The following is a 27,037-nucleotide window of genomic DNA, read 5'->3' as shown; positions in this document are numbered from 1 at the left end:
GGAGTCTGGAAACCCATTCCCAATCTAAATGACACATACCTGAATAATGAAACAATCTTAGCCACACTGTAAACTAAATGCTTTGTGCCTTAACTAGGAAAGTTAAGCACTAACTATGACTGGCTTGCACACACACATCATATTTGCCACTGAACTGGTCCACAATGCCAGGGGAGACCATTACATTGTCCTGCACTGCTGAAGAACAGGCACCTCCACAAGGTGCCCAAGGTGAGTGGTTCTCCTCACCATACCTCAACACTGGAGCCCCTCCCAAACACATGAGCAACTTCCCATGGTCTTCCAGATCAAACTTGAATGGTTTTGAGAGATTTCTGAAGCTGTTGTTTGAAATCTCCATCTGCCTCTAAAGCAGGGCTTTTGGCCACACATAAACACATCTCTGTGAGTCTCCAGAGAAATAAGTTCATTCCTCCTCCCCACCCCTCCATAAGAAGGACTGGGATGCAGCTAGTGACAAGAACCCAGTCGTGCAAACACCTCAGCCAAGTCAGAAGCAGAAAGGAAGGAAAAGCTTTGCAGATAGAATGCATATTAAGTCCTCAAAACAAAGTTGAAAGTAACAATAAATCATGGAGGAAGGACATTATTCTTCATATTAAAATATTTTTGATATATGCACTGTATAAGACTTACTTGACTTCAAAAATATCTCTATCAATTCTATATGCTTCAACTTTGATCTGTTTAAATTAATTGGTTATTCCTTCAAATTCGTTCTTTATTGATACATACTTGTTTTTCTTTTCCCCCAACATACTTAGTAAGGTTTCCAGAAATGCAGCCCTGATCAACAACAAATGGATGCTTAAATGACATAATGACACTACTCTTTGATAGGAATGGTTCTGTGAAGTATATTTCAATTTCCTTTCTCTGAGGAACTGTACAAAGAAATTTAAAATTATTTAAGAATCCGATTCTATGCTACTAGGTGAAAGAAAAAATATAAAGTAGGTATGTGTATTGAGAACATACAGTGACTAAACTGATCAATTAAAGACAAAAGTAAAGTTGTAAAAATTATTTTCTTATAAAATTTATTTTATTTTTACTCTTACACTATAAGGAAATGTATTTCAAATATATGTATTTAGGAAAATTATTTATGTTGAAGATGCCTGTAGAACTCACAAAGAAATTTCAAGTATAAACATGTTTCATAGTTAAAGCTGAACATTTTTAAAGCCAAATTCCAAATATAAATTTAGCTTTGAATAGCTTTTGGTATTAGATAATTAACAAGCTATATTTCTCAAACTAAATGGGCAGTTCCAGCTGTTATTTTACAATCAGTTTCCACTGAGAGTTTTAAATTAATAACTGCTGCAATAGCCTCAAACATGCCAGTGCTAATTAGGAGTGGTGTTTGCATGTAATGCTATCCATATATACAAATATTTTACTGGGCAAAAGGTCTAAGCAGACCTTCTTTTTTGCCTGTCTGTTAAAGATAGAAGAAGAGAGAAATGTAAAGCAGGAAAAGACTTTACTTCCAAGCCCTACTCCAGAGAGTAGTATAGAATTCTTACAGAAGATAAAGATGATTTTCTTAAGTCTTCAGACAACCTTATGCTAAAAAACATGTGTTCAAGTTAATAGCAAAGAACAATATTTAGAAGTTGCTATTTAATATGAATATTTTGATTTACAGCCCAGTTCAACAATTAATAAATCTAAGGATTATTAAATACAACAAAGAAGCAAAATTGTATATTCAAATTATATGTAGCGAGCATCCTGCTTAAAAAAAAAAAAGTATATCTATCTATCTATCTATCTATACATATCTATATCTTAAGAAATAAAACCATCCTGGTTTGAAATCTGAAAAAAATCAGTAAATAAATTACAGGAACAATTTCAAAACCATTGCTGTTAGAGTTTTTTTTCCTTAACACAGACAAATGAGAACTGAAAAGGATGCTAATGCAATCCCATTTCACAGCTTATATGCAATAAAAGAAATACTTTTTAAAACACTAAGAATTTAATCTCTTAAAAGTTTTCTTTCTAAATAACATTACCTCTGCATTTTTAATCATTCTGAAATTTACAAAAAACTGCAGTAGAGATTTTACAATATACTAAAGCTGATACTTCTTCTAATTCCCTATGGTACATATGGACAATTTAATAAGCTCACATTTCTCACAAAAACTAGTGCATACATTCTTTTTCACTGATTACCATTGTTGCCTATATTGAAAGAAGAAGAAACTCTGGTCAGCATTAGCTAAGTTTGTGTTTGCTTACGAAATAAGCCCCAATGAAGTATTAAAAACTAAAAAAAGGTAAAATAGAAAATAAGTCTTAATAGAACCTTCGTAAAATAATCAATTCTTAAAAGGAAATTATTCATATTACGTCCATATTCTGGGAAACATTTAGTTATCTTAATGCTAACTTCTCTGCAAAAACAGAACAGTTTTTAAACTGTTACTTGGTTTGAAAAGGAAAACATCAAAAATTAAACTTTTTACTCATAATAAAGTTATAGAAAATCCAGGCTTTTTGCAACAATAATTTCAAGGTATAGTTTTTCAAATATAAACATGTCAAAATATTTCTGAAGAGAAGATGCTTATAGATGTGGGTGCTGTTGAAAAGTTTTGAAAAGCATTTGATTTCCCAAACCACATTTGAAAGAAAAAACAGATTTCCACACAGACTGCTGGCTATGTATGTGCTTCTTTCACAAATTCCTTGAATCATTTTTTCCTTCTCTTCACTCCAGCACTATCAGCACAGACACAGAAAATTGTTTATTACTCCTTATTTCACTGAAGAAATTTTGTTAACCAATTATGGGCATTACATGATTATTACAAGGATGTTCTAGACAGAGTTCCTTGAAATAAAGATAAATAACAGATTTTCTATCAGGAAAATAGCTTTGTTTTGCTATTTGCAAATGTTTGAGAGTTAAACAGTGGAAAACAGTAAACTACAAAAATGAAAAAAATTATAATAAGAAAAGGCTTGTATTAATAAAAAGTTTGATGAAAAAAATAATAAAATCTACAGCTACCTTTTCATGAGTAAACTCTTTGCATGTAATGTTCTTGGGGGAGAGGCATGTCTAAAGAATTTCCATTTACAGTCACAAATTGGAAACAGTCTAGGGACAGCTTTATGCTTTGATCTATGAAAGATCTACACATGAAAATGACCATGGAACACTCAGACCTGGACTGTTAAGCTTTGATATATGACATGAATGAAATCCTTGGATCTCAAAAATGATGAATCAAGAGCATGGACAATAATTAGGTTCTTTATTGTCCAAGCTGAGGAAAGCCTGGGATTCTGCTTACCTAAACCCCAGAACACGATTTTAGTTTTAGTTTAGCAGTATTATTCCTGACTTTATAAGTATGACCTTTACACAACAGCCTCCATTATCTGAGCTCTTTGTCAGCAATTTCACTTCTGCATTAACAATGTTGTAACTCAACATTATTTTACTCCATCTGTTCATGGACACTCCCTAAAACTTTATTAATTAATATTCCATGACAGTTTGCTAAAAACACCCTGTTGGGGATGATCAGCAATTACCTATATAATTGATCAGACCATTAGCACAGTATTTGGTGTAATAGGGTCCTTATCCCAGAACAGAAGTAGAACTAAATGTCATCTCAATTTCAGCTCTGTGGTGCCTCGTATTTAAGCATATCCATGCATCTACTTCCTCTTATTTTTTCAGTCAGAGAAACAGAATTTCTGGGTCTTGTGACAAAGTTTTCTCAACCATTTTCCTATTGAAAGTGTCCAGTTCTGCTGATAGCTTAGCTATTCACTGTTCATATCCCCAACATACACACTTCTAAAAAATTCATTAGTGTTTATGTCATGTTTCCATTGACTAGAAGTGTTCAAGGATTCCAACTATGCTCAGCTTAAGTGCACTACGCTCTCTTTGTACATACAGGAAAATACTGTTGTAATCTGAATGGTGACAAAATTATCTCATAGAACGTGACATGATTGGGCAGAGAAGTGATCAAGGTGACTACAAACACATCTGATTCATCACTTCCTTAAAGCACTATAATTTATCCATGCTGATATTCTACATTAGCCACTTTTATTAAAATAGAAAGAACTTTGGAAATGGCAAAAGGAAAACATGTGAAGACACACAAAGAAGAAAATGTGGCTTTTTGAATTTCCTGGGAGATGCTATTCTGCTGCAGTCATCTCCATAGATGGAAAAGGATTTTCTTTCGGGTGCCTTCAGAGTCGCTTTATAGTCATCAAAAGTTTGCTCTTTTGATAAGTAATTATCAAACATCTAAATAATCTGCTAGATTTTCTGTCTGGAGAGAGAAGTGAACAACTTGATCTAATTGCTTTGAGTGGGAGGCTGAACTAGATGAACTAGAGAAGTCCCTTCCAACTGAAATTACTTAATGATTATATGCTTAACTTGGACTTTTTTAACAGCCACATAACTGCTTTTAGCACTTTCTACATAATCATACACTTAAGTTTTCAGAGAAGTGCTCACTGCAAGTAAGAAATCTTAGCTGATGTCCTCCAAAGCAAACAAAGTATTGCAACGAACACAACAACTGCTAGAAGTTGTGTAGTTACGTTCTTACTTTCATTACACTAATACTAGCAGAAGCATTCCATTCATATAAGGGACCAAAGAAACCATAGATGAGATAGTTTTATGAAGATCTTAAGGAAAGAAACTTCAGATGAATTTTTTATACTAGGCACCAGAGAGCCAAAGAGAAAATGCAGGCCTGAAAAATGAAACTTTTTGCCTGCAAAAAGATGCTTGTTTCCTCCTGTACTTAACAGCATTTATAAAATTTCTCTCCAATGTAATTTATCCAATATCACATAACGGGCTGACTTTCCCTGCATCAGGACATTAATATGATTTCCTGATCTCAACATCCTTCCTCCCCAAAACTGCTAGACTTTTGCCTGTTTTGTCAAATGTATTTGACTACTCATTTGGCCACTTCAAAACTTCTAACACACACAGCACAATCACACAAGCAATAAATGACCACATCAACTTGTTTTTCTGCAGCCTGCAGAGTCATCTACAAGCAGCAGCCTCACTCACTCCCAATCCCAAGTTTAATATAATAAGGTAGTTAAAGCCCACAAAAATATAGTTCCCTTCTTCACTGCTTAGCAGAAACTTCATTTACTCTGACCAACTCCTTCACAGTTTCAATTAACTGTTCTTCCCTCCCTTTAGCCAGGCTAGGCAGCTACCTTTCCTGCATTCTTATCCAAAACCTCCTTTATTCTGCTCCCCGGCCCCATCCCAAGGCCTTCTGATAATCTACAAGAGTTCCAATCAACAGAACTGGCAGTTTCTTGATGGCAATGTACAATTCTGGTCATATTTGTGGAAGACAAATACAGCTGGAGCTGAAGTTTAAGAACCGGAGGATATGAGAAATCATTAAAACCAACAAACCAACTCCTACAATTTAGCAGAAAAAAGAAACTGAAAAAGAGACATTGTCTCTTACTGTCACCAGAGAGAAATGTGTCACCATATTTCTTTCAGGAACCCTAAATTTGCTGTTATGGTGCATGTATCTTTCTTTACTACACATTAATAGTCAAAACTAAATTAGTCCATTTTCTACTGGAGGAAATAGACTAAATTTTATATGGGATAGGAAAACTGAAGTTATGTCAATACATTTCTTTCCAACTTCCAATAATCACCTGAAATGATATTTGTGCCCAAATGTTTGAGGCACATTGTTTTTCCAACATTCCATTTTCAGTTTAGTTCTCTCTCCAAATTAGCATGTAAGCTCTTTTTCCTAAGACATAATAGGTGGAGTCACTTCAACTTACAGGCCAAAAGTGGTCTGGTTTATTTAGTATGACCTGGAGCTGTACCAAACTTACCTTTCATGCACTGGCATTCTACTAATGACATATGAGCACATGCAGTTTTTCATGTATAAATTTATGGGACAAATTCAAAAGATATTTGGAAATACTATTCAGCCTCTAGCCATGTTTCTCAGCCTTTCCAAAAAGAACAGTTTCTAAATGAGAAGCCAGAATTCTTCTTTCTCATGAAGCCCTACAAAAGTGACACTAATTGCATGTGGTTGTAGTTCAGGCCTAAACAGAAGACTGTTTAAAGCAAAGTGACACCACAAATTAAGTTTGTGTCCCCACTCCAGAAACACTGTAAAGACAGTGGTTCAGACAACAATTTATTTTCTTTTATTCTATTAAAAGCAGCAGCATCAAATTAGAGAAGAGAGGTTGGGAAAAGACAGAAGATGACATGTTGGGATTAATAGGATGCTGTAGCTGCTAATTCTTCAGTAACCAACAGGCTGCTGTAATTTATTTTTTTTTTAGAGTCTCTTACACTGGATATTGTATTACTTGTACCTCTCTTAGTATTTACTAAGAAATCTTTCACCTAAGTACATGAGCTACATATTGTGTGTGTTTGCTCATTTTATTACTCAGTTTTTAAGCATTTTGTATTAGCTCCAGGTTTTTTATCTAGTACCATGGGCACGTTTAAAAAGGACAAATACTTTGTAAGAAGAACTCTTCATATTTGGAGAAACAAATACTAACATTAGACCTAACACCATGTGTTAATAATATCCCACTGGCTTTTTTTTCCTTGTATACAGAATGTATGTCCTGCCCAACAATACAAAATCCTTTGTACTATTTTATTTAAGAAACAACTGAAAAATGGTGAAATTAACTTTACTTAGAACTCCAGCAGTCTAACAGCAGTGACTGCCATGTAAAAAAATGAAGAGATATCTTCAAGCCCGCCTCTGTAGATATACTTTGTTCTGAATCAAAGGATTTGTAATTAGAAAATGGATCTAGTTCAACCCCAAACAGGAATCTAAATATTTTTAATTTAAACTTCTTTTTTATTCTTTGAAAACGTTCAAGCTTGCCTAAACAGATTAAAATAGTCACTTTCCTCCCAAAATCAAAAATCACCCTCTACCAACTTCAATATTGTCCCATAAAATGCTACAAAGTAACTTGATGCTCTGCTCTGATATGTCTTAGAAACAGTAAAGCTAGTATGACTGGATGATTAAAGAAAGAAAGAGAAGACAATCATTTGACAGATGAGGATAAATTAGAAGAGTGGTCATTGAAGCAGAGAAAATCACTTGAAATGTCAAAAAACTCAGAAAAAGACATAGGAAGCATGATATTGGGAGAGTGGTCACAAAATGCCAGTAGCAGTCAGATGTCTCTGGCCCAGCTCTTATTTCTACCTTACTCATTTGGTGTCATGATTTCTAAAGGAGGACTGGAGCATACCATAACTGCATTAAAACTATGAAAACCAAACACATACTGCACAAATCTTGTCTGGAACATTTATGTATATAAGACCCACAGGACCATAACACAAAATAGCATCAGAACCTTTAAGTAATTTGAGTGATTCGAAAAGCACTGAATTTCAGCATTTCAGGTAAAGCCACAAAGGCAAGGATACAGACTCAAAAATGTTAACTAGCATAGCCTCATTGATTTTAGATGTAAACGAGTTGCTTACTCACTGGTTTGTAATGTGCATACAAGAAACAGTTCCCCTCAGTGACTGAAATGACCTTACAGAAGCTGGTAATTGCAGATTTCACTTTATGACCAGGGATTTTTCTGATAAAGTTTTTGTTGCTATGAGGAGAGTGGAACCTACATTTGGGTCTCTAACTCTTAAAGCAGGTATCAGATGGGAGTCTCCTCAGATGGAAAGAGCAGAAGCAGGAAGAGCCTGTACAAATGTCTGGAAGATCTCTTTCATCTGTGAGCACATGGAGAGCTGGATCAGGCCTTGCCACCCAAAGCCATTGCCAGTGCCAGGCTGTAAGACTTCTTCCATGAAAGCTCCATAATACAAAAGATACAATGCTCATTTAAAAACAAAAGGGAAAAAAACCAAAAGATAAACTACTATAACCAAACATACAAGCAAACCCATTAATTTAAATGTTTCCACATGGAAATATGAAGAAAAATACTCTCTTACAACTTCTAAGTGATCAGAAGTGAAATTGGAGATATTTCATGGTCTCCTAAAAATCCTAGTCTTGACAAAAGTAAAACTTGCTGTCATTTTCTAGGCAGTAAATGTTTTACTGCTGGGAAAAGATTTTGATGTTTGCAATTTCTATTGAAGAGCACTATGAAGTAGTTAAAAATACTGCCACATCTGAAAAACAGACCAACGGGAAGTATATGACACTTGTTCATCTGTATTTCTGTGACTTTTCTCACTTGGTATTATTTGCAACCCTACTTTCATGTCTGGCAACAGTGCCAACTCTACTAAGGATCATATATTACTTTTATCATGTTGATTACATATGTTCACCAGTTTTGCTGCCTATATATGATTAGTGTGGTTTGCACATACTTAGTGACACAATCCAGAGCATGACATTTTCACAGAAAATGTGTTTACTGGGAAAGAGCTCCTTAGAAGTTTGCGTTCCTTTAAGCTTTGATCTCCATGACATCAAGAATCCTACAGTTTGAATATATGTTTACCATTTATATTATTAAGATCTATCTCCTTCTCACTATATGGCTACTGAACACTTTGGTAGTCACAAAAAATTTCCTTTTCTCTAAGGTGAGCTTAGTAGTAGCTGAATAAAAGAAAGCCCCTTAAAATGTTCTCATCTGTGAGTTTAAACTTCATAGTGATTTGACATTTAAATTCTGTTATTCATCAGCACTTCACAGCAGAACTTGATTTCTCTAAATGGATTTGAAAGCCCACAAGTGAAGAAAATCAGAAAAACCTGGTTTTGAATATCAAAAGATTGTATGTGAAAAGTATTTTTACAGGCTGCACATACCCATTTTATTGATCAATTAACTTCTCCCAGAATGAATTTTTCTGAGACCATATATGAAAGGCCAAACCCTTCCCCTGACACTTACTGATAAATGTCTTTTCTGAGCACAGCTCTACTAAGAGGGTTGTCAGCCTGAGGAGCCATAGAGACAGATCCAATCTTGAGAACCAAAGTGTCTTCTTTAATTGATGGATTAGCTGTAGTTAGGAGAGAGGAAAATATGTGTTTGATTAAAAGTGAAGTGCACATAGTAGGAACACTAAAAAACTACTTTATAAAAAAAAAATGTACACAAGAATATTTGCTAAGGATTCAATTTTGCACAGGAGCAACATAAAATCAATAGCCCTGCTGTGATACATAAAGGCAAAACTATTGTAATTTCATTTCCCCAAAGTTTTATCACACCACCAAATCCTGGTCTGTGTCTTCTCATTTTCTCTGACACTTTTTTGGGGGGGAGGTTTATTTCAAAATTACTTCAATCATTTTATCACAGAATCTTTGTGATCTGTTTGTTTCTCCAATAATTATTTGCTGAAATATCAGCATGTAAACCACTCTGAATCGTGCACCGTTTTTATTATTTAGATGTAAAACACTGCAGGATATCACAATATAACCATCCTGGTAGCATTTGGAGTCGGCTGCAACACACATGAAAAGTTCAAACACAAGGACTGAAACAAGAGAACCTGAAATCTGACACATATACAAAGAACAAGATGTAGTACTGGACGGTAAATTTCACATCAGTAACAAAATTATTCCAAGAAGAAAAATCTCTGCTTTCCACTTATCTCCATAATTTTCAAATTTCAGCCACATGTAAAGTTTTTTAGTTATAAAAGCAGTGGTCATATTAGATAGAAAACCAAAGTTCTGCCCAGAAATAAAACAGCACCAGATTTTTTGTAGAAAGCTAACTCTGTCAGCAGGCACAGACAAAACACTTGGGTAAGGTTGTGCTCAGAAGACTCTATATTAACTAGGAAACTCCGGAGCACATGTGATGTCAGTTCAAAGAGTTCATCATCCAAAGGGAAATGGTTCACTGCAACACCTGTATGAGATGTAACACGAATGGAACAACATCACACTTGCTCCCACATCCAAGGAAGTTCTGCAAGATTCTTGTATATGAGTTTTGAAAACAAGATTACAGTAGAACATAGTTTAAATATTTTACTGAAGTGTGAAATGCTTGGTGTGGTAAGAATCAGCAAAATCTGTAAGTTTAAAAAATGATTTCTTCAGACCAGTAATGTCTTGGTGAAAAAGACACCATGCTTTGCAGCTAAATATGTATAAAGACATGTTTATTTTTGAACAGATCGAAGAAGTCACAGAAATTCTAATACGGTATTTTCAAACTGTTGTAGGGAATACCCCAGTAAATATGCGGCGAAGTGGGAACACAAGTTGTGATACACAAGTATATTAGCACACAAGTGATCTATTTAAAAGAACCTCATGTACTTACAAAGTAAAGACAAATCCTTTAGCCCCCCAAAGCAAAACAAAACTATTTACAGATGGCTTGGTTGCTAGAAATAAGATACAAAAGTTAAGCTGATGAAAAACTCCATTTTCTGACTAAATCTGAACTCGTATTTTCAAAAATTAGTAAGGCATTGTACTAAGTACTAGAATACTGCCACTATACACTTAGGTGTTGGATATTTGCTTTCCAATACTCACATAAGAAAATGGAGTGATGGTGTTAAATGTACATCTGATTGTAACTGCAACTTAACTAGGTGGCAAATGCCTTAGTCTTGGGAAGGTGTTCTTAATAAAATATATCTTAGGCTAAGAATTTTAATTTGTCTCTGACACTTAGCAAAGCAAAATAAACACAGGACTGCCCATAACGATCTCTATTGTGTAAGTATTTTAGGAGTTTATTTCAAGGCTGGGCACGGACCTTTTGCATACAGTTTACTGTAGGTTAATAAATTATGCCAATTTTAAACCAGAAAAATATCACAGGAACTAATATATTCAGCTGGTTTCTAAAGAGTCATATGACTTATGATGAATTCATACTTTCATTCATTAACCCATGCTTTTCAAAATATGGGAATAATATAGTAAACAATCACAGTCATAGCAGATATTAAAAAATTTGAGGGGAAAAACATCTACGCTACATTTTAAAACATACTTACAATTTAAGTATACTTACAATATAATACTGTACATATATTACTTTATACTTACAATATAAGTATAATCTAGGAAAATCTTACAGATTCAAGTGTAATAATGTTGTTCACAATCTCATTTGGTTTTATCCACTCCTCTCAGTCATCTTTTTGCTAAGCTAAATACATTACGCTCTTTTAATCCTTCCTTTTAAGCCTTCTCATCTAGCACCTAACATTTGTGATAGTTTTCAGCACCCTCTCTACTTTTATCAATACTCAGTTTTATAACAGTAAGCAAATTGAACATGATATTCCATCATCTGCCATATGCAGAAGTACAGCTACCTCCCTTATTTCTTTTCCCTCAGTCCACTGTGACCCTCAAGCTGTTTCAGCCACTGTTTCCCAGGATAGTCTCTCCAGTCCTGAAGACCCAGTCTGTGTAAACTGTTTCCTTGATTTGTAACTTTAGCTTTAGAAGTTTTACTGTATTTTCTACAAGCAGTGATATAAACACAGTAACCCGGATGCACAGCCTCAGGAGATTCTTTGCAACAGTCGCTGATGATAGCAGCAATGGTTTTATATTTACTTTCAGACTATTAAACACCAATTTCATTATTATTCCCAATTGATGAGGTTTTGTGGATTTTCTTTTTTTAGACTCCTGGTTAGCCATTTTTAATTCATTTAACATTTCCACAGATACAGTATGGGGACGTATTTAAATTAAATACCATGAGACAAAAAGTCAAACGCTCCAGAAAAGTCTAAGCATATCAAATCTTTGCATAACATTTTATCAACTAAGAATTGAAACCACAATGAAGAATGGAAATCAGATGTTTTTAAAAAGTCTAGTTTTCCATAAAACCATATTTATTATCATGTAACAAATATGTAATTCTTTATTAACTGAATCCTGTAATATTTTTTCCTTTATGTTCTCTGAGAGCAATAAAAACTACCTGTCTTAAATTTTATTTGAACATTACACTTTTCATTTTACTAGATATACCTTCAGCTGTCTAAAACCTGTTCTTCCAAGGTGTGTTAAAAATTAGCCTCAGAAGACTAAGATCCCTGAGCACAACTTACTCAGCCTGACTGATTTGAAACTTAAATAGTAAGTGAGGAGGATGTTACAGACCATATGTTAGGACAGACTTCAAAGTAGAGAGTCATGTTCATGACTCTCTTGCTCGTGACAAGAATATATCACTTCTACAAATGCAGGACATACATTTATTCAGTGTGCTGCCTTTTCTTTTTCTCTATCAAGAAATTTATCATGTCCTTTGTAGTGATTCCTGATATTTTGCTCCTAGTTTGTACAAAAAAGGGTTGTTATTGTCCTCCAACCAGCCAGATGTAGATTTTTTCTGTCTTTACAACTTCTTATCAGTTTTTTGCAATTTAAACTTTTTACTTATAGTCTTCTACTGTACAATAATTCTTGTTCCTATTTGTCATATATTGCTTTTATATATTTAGTTATCTTTACTTCATCGCTAAATAAGTGTGGGCTGTTGGCCAGAGTTTGAAACACCACCTGATGTATTAACAAATCAAACTCAGAGAAAGCAGCATTACTTATTGCCAAGGATAAAATGCTGCCCTCAGATCTACCACAAAAAGAAATGTTAATCTGGTGCTGCTGCAACCACCATGAAACTAAAATATTATAAAATTGTGGGTGTAGTCATGCATGCATGTATGCAAATTCCCCAGAAGAAACACGATTTTGATTATTTCAGTGTTTGTCTACCACAGTTCATTGTGCAAGTTGCGAGTAAACAACAGATTTGTGTGCTTTTTTTTTTTAACTATACATGCAAAGTCACAATTACATGTGGGGTTTGGGAGAAGGGTAGTTTTTGTAGCTATCAGTATGAATAGCAGACAATTGACTTGAAGAAAAACTGAAATAATTTTTTTTTACTGCAGTGATCACGAATTGAAACACACAAGTCTTATTAGATTGAAAATCTCTCCTAGTCAATAAATGATGAAGGAGAATCTTATGGAGGCGTATCTCCACAATATATAACACTCTTCTGACCTAAGACAACAGAGATGTGGGTCTTATTCAACTCTTGCTCCTTATTGCTTCTAATTTATATTGTTCTTGTAGACAATAAGCAGGAGAAGAGTGAAGCAATTTATTTAGTGTTCATAAACAAATGAGACTTTGGGAAAATCTGGGGTGAAAGAAGAAATGAAAGAACAGTACTTATTGTCATAGTGATGCTATTTCAGAGTTTTCCAGTGGAAGAGCATAGCTGGCTTTCTTATCAATTTAGTAAAGATAATCTTTAGCATTATGCTTTAAAAGCATACAGTTTTTCTTCCTACATTGACTGCTTAACCATGGCAATTCTGCTCCTTGCAGGCATTCTTAAGCAAGAAACAGCAAAAAGACAATTTTTTTTTATAAATTCTTTTTAATGAAGTATACAGCTACAGAGCTACAAAAACATACTTTTACAAAAAATTTCCTTGACAGCTTGCCCTAGAACTTCCTTCCAACTAGAATCATAATTCTTTCTTGCCAAGACAGCCAGTCTAATTTTATCTTCCTGTGTTTTCAGCATTCCCAGTTGGAAAATTGTAGAGGATGCTGGCAAAAAAATGATCTATGTAAATTCTAACTGCATGCACTTCTTGCAATTAGGTTATGAGAAAAATCTAAAGACTATACTCTTAGGATTATATTGTGTGTTGTTGTACATAATGGTAAAAAAATCCTCCATACCTACACAACTTATGTAAACATATCATGATATTAGTAAAACACTACTTTTTTTAATCTCTAGAAGAATTGTGAGAAGTGAATGTACTCCTACTAGCTGTTACATGGTCTAATTTTAACATCAGCATCTCTATTTATATATAAAGATTGTAACAGGGATATATAAAGATTGTAACAGGGATGGAAATATATTTTTATATACAAAGGGAAAACAGTATCTTACAGAACAAGCATTATCCATTGATCACAGCTATTTATGAACATCTTACACTACCCAAATTCTGTAAATACCTGAAAGCCTTGCACAACAGAGCTGGAATAGCTTCAACTAAAGTGCTAAACTGCATCATCTGTTGGGCATCATCTGCTAGGTACATTTTAATAATATTTTCCAAACTAAACTAGGATATCTACTTGTTTTACTACTACACAGTTTTCCAGGTGTCAATGTCCACAAGAGCTGAGGCTGCTTGCTTACACTCCACTGCTGGAACAGGTGTCTATGGAACATGCACTGATACCAGTGTAACGAAAACCGACACCAAATCAACACTGCAGAACTGGGCTCTCTTTCCAAAATTCTTGACCATTCTTTATAATCACATTTTAAATGCAAACTCTATAGTTACCAGGAAAGGAAGGATCAAATAAATTGCTAAAAGAAATTTTGAGCAAATGTGCAGAGAAGTAGCATGAATGTTAGATGTTTCCTAACTCTGAGCTTTAAAACTGAAGCAGTGGTCAGTGACTTAACTAGAAGTATTTGTCTACAATACTGAACAGCAAAAAAGCTCTAACATAAAATACTGTACCTTCTGCACTATGATGATCTTCCTCATTTTTGGGGAAGAAGACTCTTATTACACCAGTGTTGATATAAATCAGAGGCAAGTTGCGGGAAGTCAGAGTATGTGTCCTCATTGGTTGGCCTGGTGATTTTCTTTTCTCTTTTTGACTCCTTGGCAACCTGGCTTGAAAAATGCTTGCAATTGCATTTAGCAAAGGAAAACAGAGGACCACATCAAAGGCCTGAGCAGAGAGAAGGATCTCATGGAGAAAATGAGGAGAGCCATCAGTGTGACCTTCTGACAACTTATGGAATGTTCTTCGTTCATTTCTTGATATCAGTTTGTGCCGGACATTTTTTGTCACAGCTTTTGTATAAGTGAGAGAAAGAAATCCATGTTGCTGGTGTGAACCATCTAAAAGTTTTGCAGTTGTCTGTTTCAAGGGAAAATAAATAAAGAAATGAACTGCTGCAAAAATCTACATGTAATATTCATCAATTACCATACTTCTGGTTATTTAGAATGTTTAGGGTTTTATATTTTCTAGTAGCTTTCTACAGTCATTTAATAGTAAAAAAAAACCAAAACACCTTTCATTTTTTTGAATGCACAGTTTGTCCACCGCATGTCCACACTTCTCTGCATTGGGTCATCTAAAACCATGAATTTCTCAGAATCTTTTTCTTTTCTAATTATTTATGTTTCACCAAAGTCATATCTAATCAGCTAAAAAAACCCATATATTCAAGAAAATACATTTACCAAATCTTTCTGGTATTTTTTATAGTTATATATTTTGATTCCTCCTTCACTTAAAACATTTGTAGATGTTACTCCCTCTGCATTGTTCCTTCTGTATGTGCAGACACCATAGCTGTTAAAATATCACTTGGGTGCTGAGATAGCTTCACCCCATCTCAAAATGGGTGTATAAACAGCCCATAGTCACCTAAATAAGTATTGAACTGGTTTTGCCTCATCATCTCTGAGTATTTAAAGAAAATAGCTATGCTTCATGCTAAAGCACATAATTTCATGATACATTGCATTGTACTTTAAAAATAGCAGATTCCTTCACTTAAGACAGATTTGTCTAGCTGAAGATGACAACTAAATGCTTAGCTCCCACAAGATGTATAGAACCGTTTCCATATTACCTTTGAAAGTTTTTTAGTCATTGTTAATGATGGAAAAATGTAAAAAACATCATTTTAACAATGTAATAAACATGCTGACAGAATTCTGTAAGATTATTTAAATATTAGCTTTAATCATGTAAGCTCAAATGAAAGCAACTATATTTTGCAAGTAGTTGCTTCTTTTAGCATCTTATATTTGATTGAAATCAACTTAATTTAATTTAAACATTGTTGCAGAAGACTAACACCTCTTTCTTAAATAAACAGGATACATAGCTTAAATGGTGGAAAACTGGAAGCTTTTACAATTGAACAAATTAAAACAAACTGGTAAATTAATTTACAATAAGAACTGAAACAAATAGAGTAAGAGAAAGTATTCCCAATCAATATTCATGATGAAAATAAATCAGACCATCCAGAACTTTCACTAACATAAAATAATTCCATAGATCCACGGATAAAGAGGCCAATGTCATAACACATAAAGTCCTTCAAGGATAAAGAAGCAAGAAGAAAATGGCTTAAGTATTTCACAGTGGGATATTCTGAATCTGCAAGTAATGTTCCAAGCATTTAAAAGAAAGACTCAAATATGAAATTATTAATTGTTGCATTATCATAATCAGAGAAACAATTTTATAAGGCTGCATAAAGGTATACTGCAGTAATACCAATTACTTAAATCCCTAAGTAGATCTCAGAATTACACTAAAAAATGCAGCATTCAGTACTGGCTTTTACATATTTGGCCTTCAAACATACTGTATGTGCTCACTTCTAACATAAATGAATCTCATTGACTTCAGTTGTCTGTTGTTATATACAAGATTGTGAACTATCAACCCTCATTCCCTTATCTACTAAAAAATGACAACTATTACTAAAGGATAAGATGGAAATAACACAAGTAACACAATCAATATAAGCAAGAAATATATTCAGTACAAAAAAAATTAAACGACAAGAAATTATTAAAGGGGTTTTTTTTTCTTTTTCTTTTTTGATAGCATTTATTAGTGAAAGTTCTGTATTAAAAAATTTTTAAAAGATTCTTACAGAGGGAAAGAAGCCAGAGAAGTTACTGAAAGGATCCTGCTTGCTGATAGGTCGAACCAACAAGGTACGTCTGTTCAGCTTGTCAGTACATGAAAGGAACACACCTCCATATTGCCCCAGAGACCAAGAATCTTCCCCAAGGCTTGAGGTAATGAACGAGGCATGGAAGATCGGAAGAAAAAAAAACAACAAAGAAACAAAAAAAGTTGCTATAAGCAAAAAAATTGCTTACATTTAGCTTGCATGTTTCGATGTAACTGCAAGATATACCTATGCCATACATTTTCCTAAAAAGCTGAAATTCAATCAGATCAAACAAAAATAAAGAGATTAAAAAAGGTAACTGTAAAATTTTATGTGAAAGGACAACCTACAGCAAGAGGTCAAGACATATGAGAATAAAAATATAGTAAAATCCTGTGTGTAGAAAAGGAACTTACCCTGGATTTTCAGCAGACAGCTTTAACAGAACAAGGAGAAAGATTACAAGAACACAGACACTGTGTAAAGCTGTATTCATATGTTACAAAATCAGTATTATTTAGAAGAGTTTAGATTTTAAGTGTTAAAGTGTGCCTTGTACTACAATTCTTGTAATCATTCTTTTTAATATATAGAAGAATAAAGTGAAGTATGTTGCTTAAGAAGAGTTATTGAGGTAAGCACCTTAGTTTACTAAAGAAATCTCACCAAAAGTTTTTCTCTGCTTTGTAGAAAAATTCCTTCAAAATGTCCTGACTGCCAATCTCCCCCTGGCCTGGAAGACAGAAAGTTCACCTTGTCTATTCTCTGCTTTTGGTTTAAGTCCACAGAGATTTACACACAGGAAAGGTACTCCAAATAGATTAGAAAATATAAATGAGAAGAGTGATAATTTCGTCAAGTGGAGTAAGTTTTGGGTTTGTTGGGGTTTTTTAGGGTTTTTTGTTGTTTTGTTTTGGTTTTTTTCCCCCAAAGCTTGTTAAGAGGAACTGGCTACTGGGATTTCACAGAACCATAGAATATCTTGGGCTGGAAGGGACCCACAAGGATCATCGAGTCCAACTCCTGACCCTGCCCAGCACCATCCCCAAGAGTCACTCCATGTGCCCAAGAGTATTGTCCAAATGCTTCTTCAACCCTGTCAGGCTGAGGCTGTGACCACTTTCCTGGGGAGCTGTTCCAGTGCCCACCCACCCTCTGGGTGAAGAACCTTTTCCTAATATCCAGCCTAAACCTTTCCTGACACAACTTCAGGCCATTCCCTCAGGTCCTGTCACTGGGCACCATAGAGAGATCAGTGTCTGCCCCTCCTCTTCCCGTCACAAGGAAATTGCAGACTGCAATGAGGTCTCCCTCAGTCTCCTCTTCTCCAGGCTGAACAGACCAAGTGACCTCAGCTGCTCCTCATACCGCTCCCCCTCAAGGCCCTTCACCATCTTTGTTGCCCTCCTTTGGATGCTCTCTAGTAGTTTAATATCTTTCTTCTATTGTGGCGCCCAAAACTTCACACAATATTCAAGATGAGGCCACTCCAGTGCAGAGCAGAGCAGGACAATCCCCTCCCTTGCCCAGCTGGTGATGCTGTGCCTGATGCCCCCCAGGACACACTCGGCACTCCTGCATTGTGACATGATTTTAAGAGATTTTAAAAAATAAAGTAAAAACTTTAATTAGCAAATATTACATTATGTACAAACAATAACTGCACTTGTGACTTAGGCAAAAAGACAGAAATTGAAATAATTTTTAAGACAGCTCATAAGGAATAAAATCATAAAGAAATTATGGTAACGTTGCTAAATTGATACTAAATCTCCTTCCTATTATACACAGGGAACAATAAGCATTCAATAAGACCTTGCAGACATTGGTTCCCAAGTCAAAATGATTTGTCCTCCAAAATATTTTCGTTTTTTTCAATGCCAAATGCTGTGCTAAAGCTTTTAACTATGTTTTTCCTCACAAGGAGTAAGACAACTATTCTGTTTTCTCTTAATCTCTTAATTTGTAGCGGAATTTGTTGATCTGTAATGGCAAACACTACCCTAGTTGAACAAAGACTACATAGGCCCTCTCCTTGTCAAGGCTAGTGTGCTCATGGGCAGTACAAATTAGAAGGTGGCACACGCAGTCTGTCTGTAGAACTGTGTACATGGGTGTTAAATGACACAGTCACGTTGGTGTAGCAAACCATCCAGACAACAGGACTTGCTAAAGTGGAAAGGCAGACTAGGCCTTGCTACCTACTCTGAATTCACACAGTGTTGATGATACACTGGGTGAGATTAATTACTGAAGTTTTACTTGGCCGTCTTTGCACAATACTGTGCCATGTGACACAACACAGGTCATCAGCTCAGTTCTCTGCATGACATTAACTGCTGCTTTGCCACAGCAATAGACACTTCCGAAAAATTGAGTTGTTTCTTTTCAGCATGTAAGAGTAAGATATCATAAATCACTAAATACTGGCTCTTGCTAGCACATCATGAACCAACATTTCAGGAATTTCCCATCCCGACATTAAGCTAAAATGAATTATTTTGGTCTAATGGATCAACAGAGCAGTAAGTGTGAAAAAAACACCTTCCTAAATTTGCAATGATTTCTATGTGTTTCTTTGGAATTAGATCTAATTCTGAGGAAACACAACTGTGATTTTTATTACTTAAAAGGTTAAAAGAATTTAACTGAAATTGAATATCTACCTTAAATTCAAGTTAACAATTAAGAAGAAAAAAACCCGAAACACAACCCGCCTTTATCTTTCAGCCTGAAATTAAAGCATAACAACTCGCAGGAATTACCTGTTTCTGTAATGGTCAATATTAAAGCTTTCTATTTTACATTTGATTTTGGTATAGACATCCTGCATATCCACTGAGGCACTGAGATCCTCTAATTCACTGACAATACAGACTTCTGCAATAGTCAAAGAAAATAAAAATTATTAATCTGAAACTTGAAGGCTTTTAAGCAAGAGATATATCTGAGACACTACATTTTGTAAATAGGATTATGCTACTTCTACTCAGAGTTTTCTCATAAAGCACTTTTTGATTCAAGTGTCACTAGAATCCAAACCTTTTTATACAAACGTCTTGAGAAACATACATATGGGTTTTCTAGTTTAGGTATTTATAGCATAACTCCGGGGGGGGCGGGGAATGAAAAAATGAAAAAAAATTTGCCGAGATATTTACTCTAATTATACTAAAGTTTTCTTTCTCTTGTGTGGTTAGTTTTTTAAAAGGGGAAAGTTTATGCCAAAGAAGGACACTGAATTCTAGTTTGCATGAGGTAACCTAACAACAGTTTGTTGCTGTTATTTAAAATACAGCTCCAACTCATTATTTCTATGTTATAGTGTTCAGTAATGTTGATACAAGCTCTGAATAGCTAATACTGTGCTGTAAAATAGGCTACGCTGCTTGGAATTTAAAATAGTACATTGGGGAAAAATGCAGAATACCTGTGCCATTATTTCTAGGATCAGGAGCAAAAAATTTTACAGTAATTTTTGGCAACATCCACTGCATCCATAGGCTGACACGTCCACTTGAGACTCCAATATTACTTGTTGTTTGTTCCAACGTAATGGAGTCTGAGAATGGAGAATCATCACCACCCTGAAGAGAATCAGCCTACAAAACAAAAGCAATAGCTGAGGAAAAATAAGTATTGCATTTCCGCACTTCTTTTTTTATTTCTATCTTAACTGGTATGGATGCACAAACTATAGAAACACAGATGTCCAAATATATTTGAATTAAGCCATTTGTAACACCAGGAAAACATAAACAAAATGTTTTTCCCTTTTCTTTGGTAGAGATAACAGACTTTGGCAAAGACTAAATGGTAAAACAGTAAGGTTTTATGACAGGTCTCCCTGGCATAGCACACTTTCCTCATCAACTCTACACTATGGAAACACTGTCATCAATTTAAAACAAAGGTTAATAGGAATATTTGGAGATGCAACAGGAAAAGCGATATGGAGGCTTGCACATACCTGAAAGGCAAAGGAAGAAAGAATCATTGGAAGTACCAAATGAAGAGCCACCCAGTGAGGCCATAACACCTACATGACGAACACACTGGGTTTGGATCATTCTTTTCCCCCTTGTCTGTGCTTCCCTGTAATTTCTTGCAAACATATTTCAGAAAGTAATAGCTTTTTGTAAGAATTGGAAATATTTTATTTGCCACTTTCTAAATACTTCTGTTGTTTAAAAAATGATTGTCACTTGTAATATTCTTAAATGTATGAAATGTTGACAAATGAGCTTGTAGAAGTTTCTGTGCCATCAATAACTCTGTTCATTCCCTAAAATGTTAAGGCCTCAACAAAAAAGACATAAAGGTTAATGCTTATAGGAGCCCATGATGGCAAATGAAAGCTATACTGAAAATCCTTTTATGCAGGCCTATTAGAGCAATGCAGGCATGTTCTGGTAATATTTACCAGCCAAAGGACTTCATCCTGCTCCTTTGCTGGATCTTACTGCCTCCAGATAGGGAAAGAAAGATGCAAACTGTAACTGCTCATCAGCCCCTAGTGTTTACAGCCTATTAAACTGAATGCAAAGGACACCTAAGTCACTAATGTCATCCAGAAACTACTGAATATCCAGGAGCATCTTCACTTGCAACTCCACCATGTGTTTCAAGTTTTCTTTATTCAAGCACAAAAAAAGGAATAAGGTTTAGTCACTTTGATCCACTAAGAGTAAGTTGTTTCTAAGATTAACAGACCAATAAACACCCAAAGTCTTATCTTTCATTGAAGGTTTGTGGGATTAGGCATTGTAAATTATGATGAACAACACATTTGACATTTATCTAATTAGAAGCCAAGATTATTTCTATGGAGGACAACTTGGAAGTCAGACCTACACAGTAAGCACCACAATTGGACTGAAACCATTTTAACCTGTCAGGCAAGAAGTCAGAATGCACTCATTTCAAGATCATATGTCCCAGGAAAGCCTACTTTCAGTGGCAAAAAGAAAAATCTGACAGTACTTGCCCCATTCTGCAGCCCAAGGCTGGAAAATGCAAGTACGGAGATTCTGTTAGCAATGTATTTTCTGGATGGGTAGGACCTATCCCAAACCTAATGACACAGCTCACATGGAAGCATTTATGTTGACAAATCACATTTTTATTCAGCTCAGGCCTACAATTTAATTATATGTTTTCTGAACTCTTCAGAGGACACAGAGAGAAACAGCAAAGGTACTTTATCTGTGTGCAGCAACCTTTACCCTTGAAAAGCTCAGTGACACTTACTACAAGTGGGAAGAAACGATCTACGTTGTCAATAGCTGACATAGAGAACTTAGCATTCCAGATACTCATTCATATGAGGAAGGGAAAGCTTGTCCAACTAACCAATTTATGTTTCTGGAAAATAACACCTAAACAAGAGACTATAATACCTGGACCACCACAACAGATGTAATTTGAAGTGTTGAAATGAAAATTAAGCTCCATCGCACCTTCAATTATCTACAGTGACAGTGGCTTTGTGTTAAACAGAATGCATGAAAGAAAAATATATTTCTGTTTATTTTTATATTTCTTATATAAGGCATTATTGCTTACAGCTCTGAAGATTACCTGGAGAGCCATAGGTGACCATTTTTTGAAAAACTGCGAGACTCCAGAGGCGCAAAAAGCATTTGCTCCCTATCACATTCTAATCAAGCTAACTTCCTTACACAATCCCACCTGAAATCTCTCTCCAAGTCATGGATTTAGCATGACCCTCTTGCTTTTAGTGTTTGTTCACTCTTCCTCTTCTGTTTTACTCTTACACTGTCTGCAAATTTAATTATTAAATATAGGAGGGCCTGTCTCCTGCTCTGTATCTAAGAATAATTAATGTCTACCACAGCAGGACATCTAACTGGAGAAACCTCAGATAGCTCATTTCACTGTATAGCTAGCTCCCAAATAGTAGTGGCACATGGAACATAAGACACCCAACAAAATGAGCTAAAAAAAAAAAAAAAGGTGTGGTAGAAGCTGCTAAATAACATGTTCAGGGCAGAGGTTAACTCCTTTTTGCCAAACTGTGACTTGAATTTCCTATTTGCTTCTTCAGCAAAATCCTTCCTGCCTCTTGCCTTTTTTGTCCAGACTCCAATCTCTTAATGCTTTTGCCAACCATGTCCTTGCAAGACATTTCCTACTGTCTCCACAAAGAGCTCTACTCTCTTCAGTGCCACTTAATTATCCTACAAGGCAGCACTAACTGACAGCAACACAAGAGTAAATACCTTTTCAACACTGTAAACAAAAATTCAGTTTTGTTTCTTCAAGGATGCCAGCACCTGTCGTTAGAATGAAAAAGTATGGGGGAAGCAGCCTTGCTTCCCCAGCATCTGAAAGGATGTAGGCAGAGCAGTCCCTTCTCCAGGGCTAACCAATGTTACTCCTTATTGCTCCTCCTCAAATGGCAGGCTCCAGTTCTAAGACAGTGACATAACCTGTGGGATATGCCCAGCCACTGCCCTGGAGGGATGTCTGCTGAGATAAAAGATTTCGCAATCGCCCAGCAGGACTCCCTGGAAAGGACTTTTGAGTCATGGCGAGGAAAGGTAGACCCACAATCCTTTGGGATACCCTATGCAGATCATTCTGTAACCCATTGGTCTATCCCAGACCCTCTGTAATCCATTGGTCCCCTTGCTGATCCCCTGTATCCCTATAAAAGAAGACCAGCTCGCCTCTGTGGGGGGAGAGCTCGTCCCTGGCTTCCCTTCACCGGAGGGGACCCATAATAAAGCTCCCTTCGTGCGGAACCAGCCATACGGGTCCTCTCGTCTCTCTCTCCGGTCTGGTTTGGCCTGGAGGCTGCCCTGCAGAGCTGAGCTGGAATCATGAGCCGATATCACTAAAGAGCTGATAGCTTCTGCAAGGGCTCCTCTGCCAGCAGCTGAGAGGAAGACACCGGGCCCCGGGAAGGCGATTCCCTTCAGGACCATATCCCCGGACCGGTCATCTCTTCCTGGGTCACAGCCTCGGACCCCACCACCAGCTGTAATAATAACCCAGCCATTTTGGTGTCCTCTGACTATCCCTGTCAACCCTCTGCAAACACTAGCTTGCCTCCCTTCAACTATTTACTCTGCTCACTCGTAAAGCAATGAAAGGTAGGAGTGACAAATGTATCCTTACAAAACCAGAAAAAACCACAATGCTTTGAGAATCCTATCTCCTGTTTTAAAGAGTCTTTATTTGCAAAGTCCTCATTCTTTGAGGACATCAGAGAAGCCTCAACCTATTTCATGACTTGAGATTTCATGCCATGAGAATGGCATTAGTTCTGAGCCTTTCAATTTCTGCCAATAAATTCCTATTTGTTTCTTCTGTATAACATCTATACAGCTCCTTTGACTCTGCCTTTCAGTAACTTCCCACACCTTCATATTTGCCTTTGAATGATTGCCCCAAAAGATGATGCTTCTGTGTTGGAATTTCACTGTGTCTGAGATGACCCTTCTCATCAAACCTCACATGCTCTAGAAAGACAGTGGAGTCAACAGTACTTTGGAGCGGGCGGATCCCTTCAGCAGGCATATCTGAATGAAGGAGCCAGCCAAAGAGAATTTCCCTGTGCTGAGATCTTCAGATGGATTTCACAAAGTATCAAGAAATAAAAGCCAATTAAAGTAAGAAAAGGGAAAAACAATACTTACATGTTTATTTTTAGTTCAAGCCAAAGCTCAAGCCAATGCTGATGTTCTGTGGAACCATTTGTGACTGTCTATTCTTTGCATTCTATAAAAAGCAATTTTTTTCTTTTCTATTTTTTTTTTTTTAATCTGAAGAATTTTGCAAGTTCTTTTTGTACTATAAACACATTTAATTTTGCCAAACCATAACTTACAAACTGTTATGGAATGGGTGGGAATGAGAGATAGTCTCCTTCTTGTCTTCCACACACACACCCACTCTCCCACTGAACGTGTTCCAAAATGGATTTTGAATGAAAATCAACTTTGTTCTGAAATTTTGGCAGGTCTCTACATTTCTGATAGTTAAAAAAGAAGAAACAATAGCTGATTAACTTAAAGGGGTACACTTAACAGCAAACAAGTATTGCCACCATGGCAATTTTTGAATTTTGTAATTGGTTTCTCTTATTTCTGTAATTTAATGTTTTCAGCTGTTTCATGCATTCTGTTAGGGCTTTTTCCACAGAGAGCTATTTTTATTTAGTGGTTTGAGTAGAAAGATAACTTTACTCTGAAGGAAATCAGGCTATAATTTTTCCCACACTCCTTTAGGATTATTTTTCTGAAGATATGAAATTATGCACAATGCCTCTCAGAGAATCAGTCAGTTGATAATTTTGGCACAAAGTTACTTAAGACAGTATTTGTGAGATTTTTGAAGAACTGCATTTACCCTAGAGTTACAGATACCGACCCAGAGGTATCATTAGAACCTGGACCTGAAATTGCCAGGGTTTGGAATTCATTCTACCACAGAGCCTGAAAGTTCTAACAAGAGCCTCAACTCACTTGTGCTTCACCTCACCCTGCTATTCTGTACTTGGGCTACTGAATTCCCACCCAGTATTCCAGGTCACTTGCCCGTACTTCCCCTTGGACTGGCAGCATGTCAGTGTAGCTAAAACTGGGTTCAGCTGCGGCCTTCAGCAATAACCTCTTGCTGGCAGCCATGGCAGCTGCAGAGCTTGTCAAGAGACATCCCCAGCTGCTCAACACCCTGTCCCTGTCAGAGGTGACATGGTACTGCCTCTGCCTACTTCAACAGTTTAACTTCAACATACTACCTACATTTTTTCTGCCATTAAACACGTAAATGTGTAAAGGTTGAATTGGCCCATTCTCTTCGTGAGTGGCAGATGCTCCTCTGAAGACAGATATAACATGTTGCATGACTGTCCTTTGGGAGGCAAAAGAAATGGAAGACATTGCATTTCTTCTTGGCCTTCTGTTCATGGCACTGTAACCACAACCATTAGGCAGAGTCAAAGTGCCTGAAAAACTGATAGTCTGCAGTAGCTGACATCTTCCCCCTCCCCCCCCCAATAAGCTCAAATTCTCAGAATTTTTTTGCAGTGAAAAACTAAGAAACCAAAATAAGAAGAAAGACTGTGCTCTTGTTTCTCATGGAATTTCAATGTTCATTTTGGATTTTCAGCACCCAGCATGTTATTGTTAAATATGTTTATGCATTACTTTTCTGCTCTGTTTCCAGATCTACTGAAAAATCAAGCCAGAGTCAGAAACCCTGAACTATTTTCCCACAACTTCTCATGCCAAGTCCTAAAATATACAATTTAATTCTTTTACCAATTGTTGCAAATTGACCAATATACTGAGTTTATTTTCTTACCAGAATTTATCTTTGTTCATCAGGAAGATCCAAACATATAAGGCCTTCATCCTTGGCCTGCCTAAAGCTCAGGGATGATCACAGTTTGGCCACACTAATGCTATGCCTTATCAAAATAACTTCTGCGTTCTTGCTCAATCACTGAATTTCCCCAAGGACTAAACACTTCTACCACTGTTTGTACTTAAGTAAACAGTAACAAGTGGCCTGTTGTAGTCTGTACTACCTTACCTTTTCCAAGGCAGGGATGGTAAAAATGATTAACTGTTTCCAGCCTCCAGTATTTAAGCCTCTCACTCATGCTTCCCTGTCCTACCACCATCCAGGCTAAAAAGTCAGTAAGCCTAGGTAGCTTTATCCACATCAGAGCGTGGTGCTCACATCAAGTTGTCAGCAAGAAAAGAATTAGACACAGCTTAAAATATAAATCATTCACAAATCACATAAACAAACTACTTTTTTTTTTTGCTATTTGATATAAACAGTTGTGCAAGTTTGCTTTCTTCTTTTATAGCAAGTCTGTTGCAGCTGAAAGAAGCTTTAAAAATAATCATGTGTCTCCCACAGAGCAAAACACAGTAACTATAAAATCTCTAAACTTAAAAAATCCCATAGCTATGGCAGCAAAGCATTTTCTGTTTGACAGATTTCAAGATTTCAAGGCTCAAAACCATCGAAATATATAAACAAAATAGTCTGATAAATAACTTCTGGAAAATTTCTCTAAGTCAAACCTATAGAAATATCTATTATTATTTAATTACTCTATTCTAATGTTGTCCCTTGTTCAGTAATTCACTAAGCTTCATTTAGATAATTTAGAATTTTTAGGAGAAAAATTATCTAGCTAGTGAATAACATTTGTTGAGAATAGGAAGAAAATTAAATAAATGATGGAAAACAT

At 35.9% G+C, this 27,037-nt stretch overlaps 1 protein-coding gene across 6 annotated transcripts in view; it reads right to left on the bottom strand.

The window, feature by feature from the left end:
* Nucleotides 1-27,037, bottom strand: part of VPS13B (vacuolar protein sorting 13 homolog B) — a 436,854-nt gene that overhangs the window by 166,591 nt on the left and 243,226 nt on the right. For 3 of the 6 annotated variants that reach the window (XM_039549955.1, XM_039549956.1, XM_039549958.1), the window contains exons 26-30: nt 20,231-20,402; nt 19,566-19,680; nt 16,777-16,918; nt 14,603-15,011; nt 8,974-9,085 (exon numbers count right to left, since the gene is read on the bottom strand). In XM_039549955.1, coding sequence (XP_039405889.1) covers nt 8,974-9,085; nt 14,603-15,011; nt 16,777-16,918; nt 19,566-19,680; nt 20,231-20,402 — 950 coding nt within the window. Of the gene's footprint in view, nt 1-8,973; nt 9,086-14,602; nt 15,012-16,776; nt 16,919-17,466; nt 17,534-19,565; nt 19,681-20,230; nt 20,403-27,037 lie in introns of those variants that run through there. The other 3 variants (XM_039549957.1, XM_039549959.1, XM_039549960.1) reach the window with 2 other exon arrangements.

Source organism: Corvus cornix, chromosome 2 (assembly GCF_000738735.6).
Source record: "Corvus cornix cornix isolate S_Up_H32 chromosome 2, ASM73873v5, whole genome shotgun sequence".
NCBI classification, from domain to species: domain Eukaryota; kingdom Metazoa; phylum Chordata; class Aves; order Passeriformes; family Corvidae; genus Corvus; species Corvus cornix.
The sequence above is the reverse complement of the archived record's forward strand: the minus strand, read 5'-3'. Positions and strand labels throughout refer to the sequence as shown.